Source organism: Heterocephalus glaber, unplaced genomic scaffold (genome assembly GCF_053883595.1).
Source record: "Heterocephalus glaber isolate CG9 unplaced genomic scaffold, H.glaber_assembly_v1.0 deba00001457, whole genome shotgun sequence".
NCBI classification, from domain to species: Eukaryota; Metazoa; Chordata; class Mammalia; order Rodentia; family Bathyergidae; genus Heterocephalus; species Heterocephalus glaber.
In genome coordinates this window covers 423489-444831 of record NW_028258305.1, presented here as the reverse complement: position 1 = coordinate 444831, position 21343 = coordinate 423489, and the positions used below count along the sequence as shown (strand labels likewise).

General features: G+C 39.2%; 1 protein-coding gene across 2 annotated transcripts in view; it reads left to right on the top strand.

Annotated features, from left to right (window-relative positions):
* The window catches only part of Antxr1 (ANTXR cell adhesion molecule 1), a 311693-nt gene that overhangs the window by 220739 nt on the left and 69611 nt on the right, over positions 1 to 21343 (top strand). Inside the window, exon 18 of one of the 2 annotated variants that reach the window (XM_004849931.3) lies at positions 14699 to 18643. The exons of the other annotated variant lie outside the window; for it this stretch is intronic. Within the exon in view, the coding sequence (XP_004849988.1) occupies positions 14699 to 14959 (261 nt within the window). The 3' untranslated portion in view covers positions 14960 to 18643. Of the gene's footprint in view, positions 1 to 14698; positions 18644 to 21343 lie in introns of those variants that run through there. 2 annotated transcript variants of the gene reach the window in all.

Sequence of the window (21343 nt, the reverse complement as noted above, 5' to 3'; positions counted from 1 at the left end):
CTTGAAATTCTGAGGAAAGAAGAAATAGAGGCATGGAAAGCTGAAAGGGAATGGTGGGAATAAAGAACTGTTGGGACCCAAAGCAAATTCTCAAATGCATCATATTACTGGTGGCCAACTCTAAATGACTATGTTTCTTGATTCATTGTACCCTAGATTCATTCCAATCTAAAAGTACACACTGCTTTCAAGACTATAAAATTTAAAGAGACCTGGATTTAAATCTCTACTTTTTCATTCAACAAGATGCCGAACTATTCCTTTATCCTTTATAAGTCTATTTCTACCTTCTTAGTCAGGATAATAATATTAACCAACAGACTACTAGAAGGACAAAGAAGATAATGTATACAGAGCAACTAGTACCAAGCATGGCACAGTGTGAGGACTTGGTGAATGGTACTTGTCATTAGTATGAAACTTTTTACCCTTATATCAAGCAACTGGTCCCTCAAATGAGTATACATGAGCGAGAAGCTTGGCCAGTGTCATGGATGGACAAGCAATGCATGAGAGGTACTGAAATCTAATGGATACATACCCATTTAGGGTGCCTGTCTCAGTCTGCTCATGATGTCTTAATAAAATACTATAGACAGGGTGGCTTAAACAATGGACTTTTATTTTCTTATAGTCTTGGAGGCTAGAAATCCAAGTCCAGCATGCTAGAATGGTCAGGTTCTGATGAGCCCTCTCTTCCAGCCTGTGTACTCACACTGCCTTTCCTGCACGCATCCACAGGGAGAAAGACAGCAAGCCCTCTGCTGTCTCTTCTTTTAAGGGAACCAAACCCCACCATGAAGACTCTGCCCTCATGTCCTCATCTTATTCCATCTTATTGGGATTTGGGGTTTGAGCATATGAGTCTGAGGGAACAAAAACATTCAGTCTGTAACAGAGCCACTCACTGGCAATAATATAGAATTCACAAAAGCAAACAAAATTGTTCTTTTTCTAAAATTAGTGTTATTTCCACTTTAAGGAAAGCTCTTTGACAGTTACAGGCATAGGAACGAACTCATCCTGAAGATGGTATTCTTCACATTGTGCAAAAGAAGAAAACAAATCTTCACCATGACTTTTATGTATGGAGTGTGATGAGGTTTGAGCTATGCACCAGATGAATAAATAATTTCATAATTTTACATTTTCACATCCAAGCTAAATAATGCTCTTGGCCAAGCAATTTTAGACAGTTTATCTTCTGGCACCAATTTTTTAAGGCAGATACCTCAACATAAATAAAATAATAAATAGAAAAGCTACACTATGATGATTCTAAGGAGTTAGAGTCACTTAACTAGAGACATGGATGAGGACAGGAAAAAACATCCTCCAGATTGTTAACAGGGAGAGACAGAAAAGGAGAAAAGGAAGAGTGAATAAAATTAGTTTATGCTGGATCCGACTTTAACTCATTCAGCATGACCATACCACAGTGTTTTTTTTTAAAATCTTAGAAAAGTGCATTAAAGCAATAGTATTGCTGAGAACCATCCAAAATGTCGATTAAAACCAGGCTGTCTGGAGAAGTAATTGCTACACTGCTTGGCAGGACCCTGAGAGCATACACTAGGCTTTATGTTACCAATGAAGAAAAGATGGTCAGAGTGCCAGTGGCTGGTTTTTAGAAGAGCAAAGCTAAGAAACAGTGTTCAGGATGCACCTCAGTCACCATTCAGCATAATTTTCTACTTCTTGAATGAACAAATGATATCAACCTATTCCACCTCTACCCAACGTATCTATGTAAGTCCTTGTGCCACTACCCTGAACAGTCTGAATTTTTAGATCCAGTTCCTGTTTAGTGGCAGTACTTTGGCTACCTGGTCACTTTTCCTGCATTTCCTCTCTCCAGTCCTATTTTACCTCTATTTTTTCAGCTTTCTCAGAACTAAACAAATACAAATTTAACAGTCCACAGAGATGTATAAAGAAATTTAAAGTGGAGGTTTAACCATGAGACAAGGTTTCACTTGTAAAATAATCACTGTGTCATTCAATCAGTTTCTGTCTTCGTTGGCTACAGTGGCTTATTGGTCTTCAATCAGAATTAATCCTTCTCAGTTTAGATTTATTAATACATTTATTTATATGAGAAGCAATTAATTTTAACTTTAGGCATAGGTTAGACACTTAACAGCCTTTCATATAACCTTAGGACAGAGCTCCTTCACCCCCATTCAATTCAGAGTACAAGACTACTCTATCTTAACAGTGCTTCCTCTCTGTCAATATTAAAATATCTTTTAAGGCTTTCGCAATTTAAGCATATGTATTTCCCCTGACTGCAGAGTCAAGAGAGACTTTTAACCTTGAGCTACCCACTGGAAGCAAGGGAGTAGGTAGTAGAACATCACAGCCCCAGCCTAAAAGAGTAAGCTCCCACAATTGTACAAAAAGGCAAAACACTTCAATTTTGCATCATCTTCTCAGTGCTCTCTCAGCTCAGCCTTCTCAGCACCATAACAGCCTGCATCTCACAATTAATACTGTGGGGTAACAACAGGAGAACAGCAAAGGAAATTTCTGGTAGTTATCTTTGAGGTTCTATCTTTCTTTCATCAGGTGATCTTACTTTCTCCAAGAGGCCCATAGATCTAGTGGTATAAAGTCCTAGCTGGTCAAGCACAGATCTGAATCCTTAGCAGCACCTTTGGGAAAAGCAAAGTTCAGACTCAAAAAAAAAAAGAAAGAAAAGAAAAAGAAAATTGAAGGATAAAAGGAAGGAAGGAAGGGAGGGAAGGAGGGAGAGAGGAAGGAAGGAAACCTACAACAACTTCTATACCCAGCTTCCACAAACCATGAAGGAACCTACTAGGCAAAGAGATGAGTTGCTACTGGTTTCAGTACTGTTCCATAATAAACCGCTCAAACATGTGACTTCAGCCATGATTTCCTGTGTTTTACCCCAGCCTAGGTTCTGTTGGATAGTTCTTATTTGAGGTCTTTCACAAGGTTGCAGTCAGATGGTGGCTAGAGCTGAAGTCATGAGAAGGTGGATGACTAGACATCCAAGAGGGCTTCTTCATTCACCTGTGTGCCCTTCAAGGATCTTCCATATGGCCACTGTCTTCAGTAGAGAAATTTGGACTCCTTCCCTGGAGGCTCAGGGCACCAAAACCAGGAAGCAGAAACTGCCAGGTCTCTTAGTGTTGAGCTCAAAGCTAACAAACATATCCGTCATCTTCCATTATTCCAAACTATCACAAGCCAACACAGATTTAAGGGAGTAGAGGCATAGACTCCTTCTCATCATGGAGAGAGTGGCATGGCATACAGGAGGGAAGGAATTGAGGGCAGCCATCTTTGTAGAAAAGTTACCACCCCAAGCAGGAAGTGAGAAATCTTTGGACCAGAAGGAATTCCCTCTGCCCAGTTCTCGGAGAGAAGCTCCTCCCTGCTACTCTTGGGTGGCTCAATGATTAAAATAGCAAAGTAAAATTTAAGCAAATATAATTAGGTAAAATATTGAAGGATAAACCTATACCACCCTTGGATTTCATTCAATCAGGCAGATGAAAAAATAAAAGATACAGAGGCTTTAATCAACTCAAAAATGATTAATGAGGAGTCTATTAATAGCACCCTTCAAATAAAGAATTCAAATAATTTTTAAAATTTGTAAAAGTTGACTATAACTTAAGCCACAAAGAAAACCTGAAAAAAAGGAGACTGATTTTTAGAAGCCACGTTTTCCTATCATCACACAAAAAAATAAAATTGGAAGTTAGCAATGAGGAATGAATCTCTTCTTTTTTAAAAAGCACTTAGAGGGGCCGGGGATTTAGCTCAGTGGTTTCACCGCCTGCTGCGCAAGTGCAAGGACCCGAGTTCGATTCCCCGGTGCCAAAAAAAAAAAAAAGCACTTAGAAGGTTTATAACACACCCATAAATTACTGTTGGGTCTAAAAAAAAATCAAAGTTTCAATTTTCTGGAATTCTAAAAAATAATGAAAATTGGAACACAACAATAAAAACTTGTAGGATTTTTTAAAACCATCTCTTAAATTCTTCCATTATTAAAGAGGAGAAAATTAAAACATGAGGTAAGCATCAGTTAAAGCATAGAAAAGAATATGAGACAAATTACAAAAATCAGAAGTGAGGAATCTGTGACTGTAAGAACAACTTAATGAAAATAAAGCAAATCAGTACATAAAACTGAGAAATAAACCTTTAAAACTTCTTTGAAGGAAATACCAGAACACATAAATAAATATATATATATATATATATATATTACTAAGAATGATGAAATATATTATCTCAAGTAAGGAGATTCCTTTCCCTATAAGAATTTCCTGTGTACTTAATTAAGAGAAGAGACTCAAGAAAAAGTACAAAACCTGAATAGGTCAATACTTTTCATGATAATTTTTAAAGGCTTCAAAAAGCTGCACTCTAGAAAAACAGCATGTTTAGAAATTTTTTTTGAGAAAACTCTCTGTTTTTAATGAACAACTAATTCTTATGCTATTTCAGAAATATAGAGCATATTAAAAGATGAAAATCTTCCCAATTTGTTTTGTGATATAAATATAATTTTGAGAGCAAAATAGTACACCACCAAAATAAAATGACCAATCTTACCTATGAAATGAGGCGCATGCAACAATCCTAAATCAAAGATAACTACTGATTTCAGAACCTTTCGGTTTATCTCAGATATAAGCAGATAGTTTTTACTATAGCATTTATCACATTAATAGATCAAAATAGAGAAAAATGTAATGATCCTGATTGATATCAAAAAGATAGTTGATAAATTTTAATACATTGTTTTTTAAAACTACAAATTGACCACAAATAGAAAATTATTTCCTTAAAATAAATAAAATATCATTATTATATTGTTTTATATCAAAAAATACTTTGATTTTTTAGTTTTTTTAAACTCAAACAAGAAATTAAAAGATATTTTTAATATAAGGGTATCTAAACTATTTTATTTTTTAAATACTAATGGCATTTCCACTAAAGACTAGAATAAGATAAAGACATCTGACCTTGCTTCTATTACTAACAAAATTTTGACCATTTTAATCTGTGTAATATGAAAAAATAGTGAGATAACTATTAGAAATCTTAAAACTAAACTATATCAACAAAAAACAGTGACAGAGTCAGATATAAAATAAATATACTAAGACTACAATATTAAAATAGAAAAAATTTAACTTTACAATCGCAATAAGAGAAGTCTAGGAATAATTTTTTTAAAGCAGACTGTACTTAATACAGAAAACCACAATTTTTTTCCTTTTAATGTCCTGTTGATGAGTGAGAAAACATTACAATATAAAAGTCCACTTTCTTCAACTTAATCCATGATACATTATTCTGAATTATTAAAGTAGAAGAATAAACAGATGAGTAGTGTAGATAATCTTGAAAATGAAAATTCTCATAATACCAGTATTAAAACTTATGATGAGACTCTAATAATTGGAACTCTGCTGCTTTGTATATACACAGACACATCAGAAAAATGGAATCAAGATCCCAAAAACAAATGCAAGAACTAATGAGAATTTACTATAAAATAAAGCTGATGTTAAATCAGTTGGAAGATGGTAGATGGTATTGGCACAATTAGCTAACCATTTAGAAAAAGATGAAATAAATTTAAATTTGCATCTCTTACCTTATACCAAATTATTTCAGATGATTATGATTAACATTTACTAAGGCTGGGGGTTTGGCTCAGTGGTTCTGCTGCCTGCCTTGCAGGCACAGGATCCTGAGTTCGATGCCCAGGACAAGAAAAAAAAAAAAAACCATTTACTGGGAGCTCTTATGTGTCAGACACTGTTCAAAGTTATTCATAATCTCAATTAATCTTAATAATAATCTCCTGAGATAGAAGCAGTTATTGAATCTCATTGTAGAGAAAATTTACAGATAAGGAATCAGAGGTTAATTTGTTCAAGGTAACACAGGTTGTGAATCTTAGTAGTTTGGCTCTTAGAGTCTACATTCTATAAACATAGAATAATGAGAAAAAACAGAATAATGAAGGCCTTCCTAATGCACTTAAAAATAGACTCTATGAATTGATATAGATGGCCACCCCCACAAAAATGTTTAACTCTCCTGTACATCAAAAAATACCACAACCAAATTACAAGACAAATTACAAGCCAAAGGAAAAAATAACTTACATAAGCAAAGTTTCATCACTACTGTAGAAAGAGCTCCTTCTTAAAATCAATAAGAAAAGGTCAAAAACTCAGTAGAAAAGTGGGCAAAGTGTGTGATCAGGCAAGTCACTAAAGGGGAAGTTCAAAGGTTTAATGTGCATGTATGTAAGTACTATTTTTCCTCAAGTAATAAAACAGCCATCATGGAAGTGATAATACAATTCCTTCTGACAGATAAATTGGCAGAACTTTTCATTATAAAACTATAATTGAAACTGTAGGGAAATAAAAATTGTCATAAAATAGCGTTGGGTCTACAAATAAATATCACTTTTATAGAAGAAAATTTGACGATATATTGTCAAAACATTTTAAATGGGCATAAACTTTGACCCAGCAATTCGGCCTTAAACAATTGTCCTAAAACTGTTGATGGATATAAGAAAATATTTATATGAATAGTTTCATCACAGCATTGTTTATAATAGAGACAAAATCATTATGCTCGACAATAAAGAGTTCAATAACTGCTTTTGGTGCTTCCGTGTGATAGAAGATTATGCAACAACTGAAAATGGCAAAAGAAAAAAGGTCATAGCATATTGTTTTTAAATTTTTATACCGGATGATCCCATTTTTGTAAATATATGTACCAGTAAGGGGGAGTCTGAAAAAGATAAACACAAAATGTTCATCCTAATTGTGGATTAGAGAGCGTTAAATAAGATGGTGCCCCAATCCATGCCATTATGCCACACTCACAGAAATGTGAATTCTAAATACTGTTGCTTAAAATTCTTCCTCCTTCCTTTGAGCATATTCCAAATTTTCAACAAATATAGATTTTTATAATCAGATAAAAAGGATTTATTGTTAAGTCCTATCTCAGTGATAATTCTTGACAAGTCTTATGTTTGTATACGCCCCACTAAAGATATACCATTTTTAGTTCTACCCTTCCCTTCGTTTTTCTGGTTTCCTCATGTTACCAAATATTTCCTTCATGCTTTCATCTTCCCCTTAGTTTTGGCATCCAGAGACATGATTATGGAGCGTGTGCCAGTGTGTGTGTCAGCAGAATGAATCCAGTAACCCAGAGAGTTGACCCTGGATCCTTTTCCAGGGACAGCACATAAAAGGCAGGCTACAATACGAGATTTATAGATGAGCCAAGTTTGAGGGGAGCAAAGGAGCAAGAAGGATCCCAGCCTCACCACTCCCCACTCACCTTTCCCCCAGCCCTTGGCTCCAGCTTGGGGGGTGGGGGGAAGCAAGGCAAGAGTCAGCACTTTTTTGTCTCTGTCATAGAATTGGGCCTATGACATGAATGCTGTCATGAGAAAATCCAGAGTATGTTGGGTTCATTTCAAATGATGGACCAATGCTGAAGTGTAGCGTTCAAAGAAAAGGAAATGAGATAACTGAGAGAAACGCAAGAGGAGTAGGGGCCAGCAGTTTGTGCTGAAGACATTAGATGTTATCCTGTAGAAGATAGGGGCATTAAATGTTTAATCAGGAAGATAACTTTGTGTGCATGCATTTCATATGTACATTTTATGTGTACCCTTCTATTTACATGTACATACAGATGTATATATGTGTGTGTGTATATACACATTTTTATTTATAAGTGCAATATATATATTATATTGAAACCAAAATATGAATGTAAAAGGCAAAAGCTGGGGACAGGAAGACCAGTTTATTTGGCAGCCCCAGTAATAGGAGATGAGTGACAGTAAGGAGAGGAATGAATGCATAGGAAAGATCTTTCAGAAATAGAATCAGAACTGTCTCTGCTTCTCTCTGGCTATGGCTGAAGACAGCTGTTTCCCGGTTTCCATTTACTTTCCCTCAATTCAAAGGGTCAGTTCTGGGTTGGGGATTTAGCTCAGTGGTTTCGCTGCCTGCTGCACAAGTGCAAGGACCCAAGTTCAATCCCCGGTACCAAAAAAAAAAAAAAAAAAGGGTCAGTTCTAACTGACTGACTTCCTGTCACTCAGTGGTCATTCCACATTCCCAGCAGGGAGAACCTTATTAGCCTTCCTCAGATTAGGTATCTACCTCTGTTCCTCAACCATGGCCAAGGTCACTGTCACAGATCACAAATATGGTTGCTGGTGTCCATCTGTTTGTGAGATCATTTGACTACTGTCTGTCCCCACCTCTAGACTATATTCTTCATGAGGGCAAGGACCTAAGGCCTTGCTCATCACTGTCTGCAGCACCTTCTGAGGTCTGCAGGGCATAGCTGGCACTCAGAAATTGTTTGTCAAAAGGGCAATTCAAAGGACAATGAATTAAGTCACATACGGGTGAGAAGGTATTATCAAGTCATCCAATCCAGCCCTCCATCCTTTCATTGGTCATATGTCTAATTCTTCACTGGAGCACAAACTTCAGCTGATTACATCAGTTACCTTCAATATTCAAATGAGTTTTGGGGTCTTGCCTGGGAACCACCACACCCCCCCCCTTACAAGAGTGATTTAAATTAGGAACCATGCCCCTCTGAACAACTCATTCTGAACAACTAATTTCTCAACAAACTCTAGGAACCTAATCCATTGGTACCTTAAGAAATACGTACAACCTTCCAAAGAAGACAATCAATGGAAGAACTAGGCCAGAGAATAAAGATATTTGTCAGAGGAAACCTGGCATGTATATTATACTTGTTTCCATTTGATTATTTTAGTATTCTTCCTGTGAAATCCAATTTCCTTAAATGACCTCTGTTTATAGGAAACTATTTAGTTTAATCTGTGGGAGCCATGGCATATTTGTAACCATCTCTGAAGGCCAGCTCCCTCTCCACTGAGCGTGAATGATACCCAAACAGATGTTTCCTAACACTCAGCACACATGAGCTCACCACTGGCAACTCCTTTGCACACAATCAGCCCACATCTCTGCTCACATCTGCCCTGTCAGCCCACAAACCCAAATTCAGAACTCCTAGGCAAGCTTGAATCCTCACCACGGTAATATAAAAGCAGAAAGTGACTTTATTAATATCTCAGAAGTCTAATGAAGAACTGGAAAATATACAATACAAAGATTTAGCCTAAGTAATATAAAAAGATGTACAAATTGGCTGACCCAAAAGAATTCAGATCGAAGTATCCACATAAGGGGTTCCAAAGCTACTCAAATTTTGATGGAATCATAAAGTATGAGGGCTAAAAGGCCCTTGGACACCATCTGAGGAAACAGCTTTATTTTACAGATGACGGTGAGGCCCACAGGGAAAGTGACTTGCCCCAGGCATCACAGTGAGCACGGGACTGGCAGACCAGAGAGAACTCCACCTACTGGCCCAGAACACAGGGCGGCCCACAGCTCCGTACTGCCAGTCACCTGTCTCTGTCCTCACTGGACCATTAGTGTCCCAGCTGAAAACTGGGAAAAAGCCAAAACCTGCTCAACTAGATCTTTCATCCAAACTGTGTCATAATAGTTTCAGAATGTATTATCTCCAATTTAGGCAAAGGATTTTGCAGAGGGAAAATTTCCTTTGATAAGTTAGTCAAAGAGTAATCCAAAATGTTGTTTTTTTTTTTAAGGATAACACGTTAACATTTAAAATACTGGAACCAAAGGGAGCACATAGGATCCTTACCATTCCTTCCCCAAGATCCTAGAAATGTTCAAAGAGGCCAGGAGGAGGTAATTTAGGAATCCTTAAAGCTCTTAGCCATTTTAATGGACCCTTGGACTTTTAAGAGCCTAACATTACAGGGAAAATCCAAGCTTTCTATGAATGCTTGCTGCACCTCAAAGACCCACAGGTATATGAGCATCACTTGTGAAGTGCTAACTTAAACTTGAACCCTGAGATCTTTATAGCAGCACTAGGTTCAAGAGGAAGGATGCTAATGCCACCTTGAAGAAGCTCACCAACCAACTCCAGAGCACTCTGATGCTGAGAAACTTATGAAGAAGAGTATCAAGTGCTACATTATACTCTTCATTTAACAAGTGCTCATGGAGGGTTTAGCATGGGCCAGGCTGGACATCCTACAGTGAGAGAGCAAGAAATTAAGTGAAAAGTATAAGCAAGGACCAGATCACAAGGGCTGCCTGTGGCATTGGAGATACAGTATTTGCATTTTATGTTAAAGGTGGTAGGGAGACCGTGAAGAATTTTGACCTGGAGAGTGAATTGACTGCGCAGATTTACATTCTGGAAAAACCTCTTAACAGCTGTATCAACAGCAGATAGATTGTGACCAAGTGCTACACTGTGTGGTACTATCTACAAATATTTCAAGAAATTATTTGCATTTCTTGTTGATACTCAAGATAATGCAGTAAAAAGAGGATGAGTTTTGTTGTTTTGTTTTTTTCTTTGGTACCGGGGATCGAACTCGGGTCGTTGCGCTTGCACAGCAGGCAGTGAAACCACTGAGCTAAATCCCTGGCCCAAAAGAGGATGAGTTTTTGAGGCAAGCAGAGTTAGGTTTTAATCCCACTCTCATTTAATCCCTGTTGAGTCTTGGGCAAGTTATTTAAATAGGTTTGAGGTCTTTGTTTCCTTTCTGTACAGTGAAGGTAATGATACTTAGCTCAGAAGTTGTGAAAATAAAGAAAATCATGTGCCTGGACATATCTGATAATCTTCTCATTAGAAGATATTATTGCCTCTTCATCTTAGAATTTTACTAGAGTGTTTCGTGGCTACTATTTGAAAATAATTGGCCTTCATAGTTTACTAAAGAAGGAGGCAAGGTAAACTGAGGTCAAAGCCAAATCTGGGAGCTGAATCAAACCACCCAAAAACAATACTGGAGAGAATTAAACTGGGTTACAGAGACCAGTGTTATGGAGTGAGAGCTCCAATCATCCTAGCAACCTTTTAACCAAACACTGGTGTAGATTTACTGGCACATTTGACAGAGAGCACATCTGGCCTTTCTGTTATCCTCTTGCAAGTAAAAAATGAAGTCGTGTAAACTGATCTTTAGGCCAATTATATGGCCTAAGTGTTATGGTGTTTGTGTTGGCACCTCTGGCTCCAGGTTTTTAAAAATTTAATTTTAGCCCCACCCCTCATATGAAGATAGTGTGTCTTACTGTAAACTGTCCCAGGGTTGCATTTATGCTGAGTCTGCACCTTTTTTCAGGAAGATGAGTACATGTGACTGTATCACCAATTAACTGTGTGTGCAAAGCACTATGGGAGGGTCCTCTAAGAAATGTTACAGAAGTTCCATAGCAACAAGAGGAAAGAAGGTGGGGCACAAGAAAGCAGGCTCTGGAGGATGCTTTAGTCACATGCCATGCTACCTTTTTTTACTTACCAATTCTATTATAGAGGCCAGCTGTGGAGTGTAGACACCCTCGTCCGCATCCCACTCAGAAAGCCATAAACCGGAAGTCAGAACACTTGATGCTACCTCCAGCTGGAAGTCTACAGTAGACAAGGTCATTACTGTGTCTGAGCACCTGCTTCCTTGTCTAGAGAGACAACATTAGATTCAAACATGTTTACCAAACATTATGAGCCAGACACTGCTCCAGACCCTTCACCAACATGATTTTCATAATGCCTATAAGTGGCAGGTAGTGTGATGACCCCCCCCATGTCACACTGTGAAGTGTCCCACCAAGCAAGGGAATCAGGTCCTGTGAACTTGCCCCTTACACACACACACACACACACACACACACACCAGCTGTTTATGGGAGCTCTGGGCTATGGCCCTCTGCTGAAATGGTTGGAAGTCTGTGATAAACCACAGCCTTGCAGGTGCAGCCCTGGGTTGTTACTGCAGGAAAGGGGTTCCTAGCCTTTCCCCTAGCCCCCAGACTCCCACTGCCTCGGCATCCTACCTTCAGCTGATAGATATGGGGTCATCTTTTATTCTTGGATCCCTTCAGACCTTTTTAAAAAGGTTTAGGAATTCTACTATAGGTTATGAGCAGAAGTATTGGTAGAAGAAGGCTGGAGTCTTCTGTGGACACAACAGCCTCTGGTAAAAACAGCAAAGTCCCAACTCCACTAAGGAGTTTATGGGTTTCTATACTAATTAGCCTCCTCCCTTATCCAGCCAAGTGCCCAGCTGTAAATGAGATCTGAAGTCAGATAGGGTCCTTTGCCCAGGCACCAGCAGGCCTCTGCCTAGGCTCAGAATTTCCCTTCTTCTTTAAAGGAAACAAATCTCTTGAGCCTCTTGGTTTGAGTCAGATGTCTAGCAATGAAGGGCAGAATAGGTAGTACAGTAAATCCCAACTCTGAGCTGAGGAATTTATCACAGATGGCAACCAGCAGGCTATAACATCTTGAAGGAAAGAAGTTTATTCAGCATCATGAATAAACTGTAACCAAGGCTTAGATTTACAAAGCTATAAAAGAGAGCTGCTTGGATGAATGGGTATTTGCAAGTACTGGGTTACAAAAATCTACTTAAACCCTGAAAGCTGGCACCTGTGCTGGGAGTTGTGAATAAGGCAAAGAGAAGATGGTAACTTATTTCTGTAGCTATTGGACTCCCAATCAGAACCTGATAAGGTTAGGTCCTGGGTTAGTCTCACGAAATGCAAACTCAGAAGAACTGGGGTTCTGGCATCTACACAGGGCCTCGTCACTCCTGAACTAACTGCAGTCCAGTCAGGTGTGGTCCTTCTTCCCCAATATACTCCCTGAGCAATGCAGTCTTGTAAAGGAATTTTCAGTTTATTGTTCTTGTTGCCTAAGTCCCTACTTTTTCCCAAGCAACTTCAAACAACTCTATTTTGATTCAGAGTCTCCCTACCATGCAAAGCAGCCCATGAGGCTTTGGGTTGTGGGACAGCATAGTACAAATCAAGACCACTGCCTTGCAGAAATTTTTCATCTGTCCAGGAAGGCAAGGCATTTATAGATAAAACAACTGCAGTGCACAGACTGCCGTGTCCAGTGTAGATGGTCACTGGAGAATTCAGGAATGGAAGGATAAGTGGAGGCCAGAGTCACCAGGGGAAGACCAGTATAGGACAAGGAACTTGACTCATGGCTTGAAGGATGAGTGGGGAGATGTGGTAACTCCATCATTCCCCACAACTGAGCCAAGTCTCAAATCACACACTCACCTTTCTCTTTTGTCTTAGAGCTAATTGTTCCCTAGAGTCCACTGCCTCCCCCCACAGCCCCTTCCCCAAAAAGCCAAAAGAAGAGAAACCAGACTCTCTGGACAGATCCCACTCAGGTTAAACACCGCCAGATGAGCATCCAGTCTCAGGTCAAGGGCCAGGAACAGCCTCACACCCCAGCCCCAGACCCATGAACTGTTACATCTGAGCAGGAGAAGGAGAAAGAGGAAGAGAGGTGTGACATCACCTGGCCTCTGCTGGCAGTGGGGACTCTGTAGGCAACCTGGACACACAATAGACAGCAGTAAGATGTCCCACAGGTCTGGGAAACTGAGGGAGACCAGGAGTCCTCAGGGTGGCCATACCCTGCCCTGGAGTGAGGAGAAGGGTCTTATGGGAAGGGTGAGAGGATGAAGAGGGGAGACTCTCCCTCACAGAGGGAGTGTTGGGTGGAAGGCTTTGAGTGCCTGATGAGGGAGGGCAGGAAGGAGCGCCGTGGGGAGACAGGACCACAGGCTGGTTTCAGACCTGGACTTTCAAGAGTCTGCTGTGCAGGTTCCAGGGGCCACTCCACACTGAGTCTATGCAGAGTGGGAGAGAAGCTGCATTTGGGGTACATGACTGGTTGGCAACAAAATGCCCCCAAAGTGTGTTTCTTAAGAACATAAAAGTACCTGAACAGGTACAGAGCATCTTGAAGTGGGACTCCTAGGCCCAGACCAAGAGCAGGATAAACTGAGACAGAGCCTGTGCCCCGAGGAGTAAGTTAGATTGACTTGTGCCTTTTCACCTCAGTAGGGAGAGCTGCCTCCTTAATTCCCTGCTGGCACAGGCAGGTGAAGGGGTCAGAGGACCATACTGGGGGCAGATGCACCGGAGCCTTTGAAGAGCACACCCTCTGTGAAAACTCAGACTGCAAACTATGTCTGCACCCTTGATCCACAACATAAGAGAAGTTCATGATATCAACTTTCTACTGCTTCCAGGAGTGTAGTTAAAATGAACTGAAATAAGTTATTTTTGTTTATAAAATTTGGGAAAGCATCCTCAGAAACCAATGTACTACAGCAGGAAGAATAGGTGTTCTGGGGTCTGTTTGCAGTTGTGTGGTCTGGGGAAAGGACTTTTCTGAGCCTCAACTTCCTCATCTATGAAATGGGGATACTTGGTCACCATACCTAGGTAGCATGGCTGTTGAGGGTAAATATGATTACTTCTGGACACAGCTTGACCCTGCATGTCCAATTAAGGTCATCCTCACCCTAAAAGAATTAAAGACTCCAGGAAAAAATGAACTTTACTAAGTAATTGTGCAGCATAGTCTGCACTGGCAAAGGAAACAAAGCTAGTCTGTTGTCAGGTTCTGCTGTGTATCACCCGTGGATATCTGCTTTCTATTCTTCCTTCAAACTACTCACCACAGTCCTCACCTACCTTGATGTACGGCCCTCTGCTCACATGTCCTCCTGGTTCTCTCCTAGGGGCGCTGTATCAACTTCACCAGAGTCAAGAACACCCAGCCGGCCAAGTACCCGCTCAACAACGCCTACCACACCACATCGACACCCCCCGCCCCTATCTACACCCCCCCACCCCCTGCTCCCCACTGCCCTCCCCCGCCCCCCACTGCCCCTACCCCGCCTTTCCCATCCCCCCTTTCCACCCTTCCTCCTCCTCCCCAGGCTCCACCTCCCAACAGGGCACCGCCCCCCTCCCGACCTCCTCCCAGGCCTTCTGTCTAGAGCCCAAAGTTTGTGCTCTGGGCTATCTCAGAAACTTTGAGGAGGAGGCTCCTCTGTGCTGTTAGAACAAGTCTTTCCATCTAGAGGGGATGAGTGGTGATTAAGCCCGCTGACATTCACATACTTTAAAAATTGGTTGGAAACACCAATATACTGACACTGTGATCAGCGGGAAAAAACAGAAATTCTTTAATTGCCTGAAAACAAATAATGAGGCAACTACAGTCACATTTATAGCCAGCCAGCCATCACCTCTAAACAGTTTCCAGAGATGATGAAATTGCCAAGATGTTCTCAACAGGATTATGTCTCATGGAGACCAGTAAGAAAATCATTTCTCTGAGAATGAAACGCAGAGTCGGGTAAGAAGTGACATTGTTCAGTTTCTAAATGCTGCCTTCCCTCCTCCACTCCACTTCCATGACTTGACCCTGGACCCTTGGCCCAGAAACCGAAGAATCCTCCCCACTATGTACCCCTCAGGAAGGGAGAAACCTTCGTCTACAACTTGGGAAGAGCTTGGAAACCCAGGATGTCAAGAAACTCGAATCAGACAAGTATTCAAAAGGATGTTCTTCTGGGATTTGCAGGTGTATAAAAGTATGCCTCATTTTCCTTTCAAATTCTTCCAGTTTCCAAGTGAGGAAGGGAGTGGGTGTTTACTGATGGGTAAGGTATGTTGCCAAGTTGATGTGTAAGTGAAACAATTGTGTGCATTGACAGGGAAGTATTGATGGGAGTATCAGACAGTTTCTAAAATCCACCAGCCATCAGCAGCTAGAGGAGGTGGCTTTGGCCAGACACAGTCCCCTAAATCAACAGACAGTGGCATTGTCAAAGAGCAATGGTATTAATGATTCATGTTAAAAATCAAGATTTGGCTTTGGCGTAAATCACTTGAGACATGGAAAAGTGACTGATCATGTTTTCCAGAGACAAATATGAATTGATCTTCCCAAAATAGCTTTATTAACACCTACCACATGATATCACTGATTTTTTTTCTTTCTTTCTTGGTAAAGGTGTACACCAGAGATGTCTAGATAGAACTAAGAGATGGTGGTCCTGACATAATGAGAAAAATATCTCCAAGTGTTTTTATTTGATTAATTTCAAAAAAGGCATGTGTGTATAGATGCAAATATACTTCTCCTAGGTTTTTCAATATACTTACAAATAATATCAGCTGCTAAGCAAGGGGAAGTACATCAGATATGAAACATAGAAACACTCTGCCTGAAATCCTCACCATGCTGGAGACTTACCCCATTCCTGTAAATCTTTCTGAGTCTATTTAATCAGAAATCCCAGGAATAACTTGCTAAACCATTGGGATTTATCACCCATGGGTATAAACAGAGGTCATTGTCAAAGGCTTCCTATACCAGCCTACTCAAAATGATCACCTTCAGTTTTCCACAGGCCCCAAACTTCCTATCATAAATCCTTCAAATTCTTAAATCTTTTCTGAAACAAAGCAGAATATGAAATATATAATAGCTTAGTACTTTGGACTCTGGTCTCCAAAGATCCCACAAGAGTCAACCAAGCTAGCATTATTCTCTTATCTTCCTTAGAACAGAAATATTAGGGTATGTGGCATGTATTCCATTAACACAAATTCCTATGCCCATGCAGATATTGCTAATCAGTTCCAGCATAATTCCCCAATCACTCAATGATTTCTTCAATAATCCTCTCAAATCATGAGTCTAAAGGCCTGCTACTCATCAGTAAGAATTGAGAGAGATGACGCCCAGAAGGCTAAAATACATAAGAATTGTGTAGGGGGATGGAGAAGTCCACCAGCATGAAAAGTACAGTCAGAGGAGACTAAACCTAGGAGAGTGCCCTAGTGGAGGACCACAGGCATTGGTCTGCAAGGCCAACACCAGAATGACACTTCTCCAAGTGTACCTCAGGCCCTCCCTTTCTCACATGGCTGCCATTGCCTGAGAACCTCTCAGATTTCTCAGAGCTAAAAATCAGAGATAATTTTCAGAATTTATGAAAGCAGCCTCCCTCCCCCTCATCCAACTCTGCTGCATTGTCTATTTTTTAGAATACTTAGGCTAATTCTTTAGTATAGTCCCTCATGAAGCAGGTACCGGCATGTCTCAGCCACCTGCAGTGACATTGCTGGGCCCCAGAAAACCATTCCTTAGAATGGATTCCCGGGCTCATACCATGGAGACATTGAGCCCATGACAACTGTTTTGACTGCTGGCAGTACAAAACAGTCCACTCACACCATTGCCACGTAACTTGTGCAACTACCAGAAAGTTGAAGCCATGATGCTGATATTGCTGTGCATCAAGATGGCAGCATCCTATGAAAAGGCACATTCAAGATTTCAACAGCACATCACTCAGAAGCCCTGTGCAGTTTCCATGAGGTTGTGTGGCAGCGTGTTCCAAGGAAATAGAGAACTGCAAATATATGATGATTTTGAAAAGAATTAGCAGGGTTTGTCTTTAAAACCAACCCACCACATCATCTATAGTCATTCAGGATTACAGTTAAGGAGAAATCTCTACACACTGTATGAACAAGGTAATACAGTGCATTTTCACACTAGGCTATTACAGGCAGGAGAATTCTTTAACTGGTTTACAAAAATCCATCCATTCTGTGTCATTCCCTGTAAAAGAGAGAAGACATATTATTGTGATCAGGAAACTGCACAAAATTATTTTTTTCAACCCTTGTGTTATTGTCCTTATGAAGTCTCTCTTTTTTTTATAAACGCCAAATTTTGGTTGTATATATTCATATTCCATGTGTTAGATGGAAGCATTTCCTATCCAGTGTGAATAAAAAGAACAGTTGTAGTAAATTATTATAAAGCCAGTGATATTTCATGGCAGTTATTCTACCAAGCTGTGCTTGTTGGTTTTTCCCATGGCTGTATTGCCTTTATAAATGTACAAATAGTTACAAAAATGACGAGACCCTTGATGCACAGCATTTATAAGAACCTTGCTAGGAACTGTGGTCCCCTCTGTTGACAACCAGCTCACAGTTTCTTGCCAGGAGCATGGTATACACTTCATTGAGACATGAGGTCTCTCTTTTATCAAGGTATAAAACAGAGCTGGTGTACAAATTAATTGATAGTCTTGAATATCTGGCCATAGGTAATCTCACTATAAATTTCATTAGAATGAGCAGAGATAATATTGAAATATTATATGTAAACTAAATTGCAAACATGGCATCAGATGGGGGAAATCAATCCAGAAACTAGAAAACAATCATAATTTTAAGAAAATAAGCAACAGTTTCAGCCCAATGCCAACTCAATAAAAAAAAGTAATGTTGTGTAAAATGGGTTGAATTAGTTTGCAAACTATATAAAGATATATGCAGTAAAAAGCCTGATAATGCACACCAGGTGGGAATGGAACCTTTTCTAGTTATCTGAGCTCAGCTATATTATCATACTTGGATAACCAATTTAAAAGAATTAGAATATGATTTTTGAATGCACTTAACATTAAACTCTTCTTCTAACTCTTTCTTTTTCTGTTATAATTCAGTTATGGATCTTCAATGCCTCTGAGTCATTGTTATAAAAAATCAGTTATCACTGTACCATGTTATGGGAGACTGGGCTGAACCTGTACAATGACAAACCCTGGAAGTTGCTTTTTAAAAAAATAATAATAAATTTCTAAAATCAACTCTTTTACTGGTTATTTGTGTGTTTGTTATCAAAAACAAAGTGCAGACTATTCAGGCACTTAACATCCAGGTCATAATAAAATAGCTGTCATTCAGTACACTAACTTACATTTCTCTAATTATTTTATCCTCTCCACTAAACACTTTACTGTCTTAATTATTGTCATTTCTTCTTTAGCTCTCACCATTCAAAATATTCTTTATTTCTAGTAATGCTTTTCAAATTTAAAAAAATGATCCTTGCTAAATAAAAAGTGAAGATAGAGAAACACTAACAAAAATTGTACTATATCATTTAGGATTGTGTTTGCCAAAGCAAAAAGATGATTATGATTCTACTCACAGAGTCCAGAGGTATACAGATGCCCAAGAAACAAGGCAGCATATAGATAATTTTGTCATAAGTAGTCTTCTGTCTATGTACATCGCAAAATATTTGTTTCTACATTTCTGATACAAGTCACTTTATTCCTCTTAGTAGCTTCAATTCAGTGCCCCTCTTTAAACTTTTGTAGGTAGAAAAAAGTCTCTTCCTAGTTCTTGAATACTGAGGGATGGGAGAATAATGGGGGTTGAACCCACAGCCTTTGCACTAAGTTACAACCTCAGCCGCTCTTTTTTTTTTTTTTAATTTTAAGACGGTCTCACTAAATTACTAACTTGCCAAGGCTGAACTCAAATTCATAATTCTCCTGTCTCAGACTCCCAGAGTGCTGGAATTACAAGCATGTGCCACCATGCCCTGCTTGAATTTATTTTTTAGAAGTCCTCATTAAGCCTTGAATTCATCTTAATTAGAATAAACTATCTAAACAGAAAGATGTACTAAAAATTTTTCCACATTTGTATTAATACTCTTTTTAATAGCTTTGAACGTGTGCACATTTTTAAATTACATCCTTAATACATGATTTTTAGATAATTGGCTACCAATTTGAAAGGAAAATAATTAAGCTGGAGCCCTACCTTACTACTGACACCAAAATAAATTCCAGCTATATTTAATTTAAGTGTAATAAATGAAACCAGGAAAATACTAAAAGTAGAAAAGATGTTTTCTGTGGTATGCAGAATTTCTAACTCTACATGTTGCTTGCATGACCAATCAAGATACTAGTGAAGTTGCTTCAAACACCCTGAGTAGCGCTCTAGTGCATTCATTTGAATAAATGAAAGAATCATCAGGGACAGAAATGAGATCATTTATCAGCTGCTGACTATAAGGAAGAACTTAAGAGCCACAGTTATTCATTCACTAAATCCCAGCTTCTTCAGATAAATCTGTGCTTGGCATATCACTTTGATATGAAATAATCAGAATAACACTACCTCCATATACACATATGTAAACAAGGTCAATGTCACAACTACTACCCATTTGATATTAGGGAATAGAGTTGTCATGCAAAACAGATGGCTTTTATTCTAACTGGAGTTGTACTGTGTTCACTGGAACCAACCACCCCCACCCTGAAGTTGGTTATACTTCTACTAGATGTAATTTCTGATTCCTCTCCTTTTCCCTTAGTGTTCAAATGGTTACTAAGTTATATTGATTTTTCTACTTAAGTTGGGAAGTTTTATTTAATTTTTGGAGTTCAAAACTGTAAAGTATTTCTTTTAATTTACTTTTAAGTGCCATTTCATGGGGAATTTATAAAGCAACAGCTGCAGTTAACAAAATTTTGTCTGTCACCAAAGAATTCTAAGGAAAATTCTACTTAAAAAGATGTCCAACTAATGATGCACATTCAGTACTTCAGCTGTCACCTTCAGTTGGGAGTTTCTTATAAACATTTAAATGGATATAATTCATAACAGACATATTCTCTTTCATACTCAAGTAGTTCACATTCTTGCCAAAGATTTTTAAAGTACAGGCAATGTTAGTTCTATGATTGCTAAGTGTGCAGGAAACATTTCATTTTCTTCTAATGGAGAGAAGTCATAAGACAGGAGACCTATCAACCACCAGTGATCAGCCCCTTACAGAAATGTGCACTCCCAAGCATAGCCATAAAAGGGTATTCATAGCCTCCCTTCACATTCTTCTTTTTTTCTTTTTTCTTTTTTTGTACCAGGGATCGAACTCGGGTCTTTATGCTTGCACATCAGGCAGCAAAACCACTGAGCTATAGCCGCAGCCCTCCCTTCACATTCTTCAAAATACAAGACTTCGATGTTCATTTCCCAGTGAATGCCACCCTACATCTGCAGGTTTCAGAGCTCATGACTTTTTTGCTTTGTTTCACTCAACATTATTTACATAGCACATGTAAATGCTGTAAAAGGACAGCTTTGAAATTAATGACAATCTGCATATCCAATTCAGGGTTTATGGAGATAAATATTCCATGCAAATCCAAAGAGTGCTACACAGATAAGATGTGGCAGAAGCATTCCCATATATGTGAAATTGCAGAGATGGGCTTCTCCTGCCTGGGCTGGACCCTGTTCAATTCCTCTTGTTCCAAATGGTGCCAAAGATGGTAGACCTCAAACCACACAGGTCTCATCTCCAAGAAAAGAGTAAGAAAAGGGAAGAAATGAAAGTGGAAGGTCCATTATGGTTGAGGCAGGAATAAGGAGAAAAAAAGAAAGAATCTTCCCATTGCTTATCATCTGGTAATGTAATAGGACAGATATTGCTAGTGGGGGCTCTCCACTAGCAATTTCATGCATACAGTGCCTGTCACATG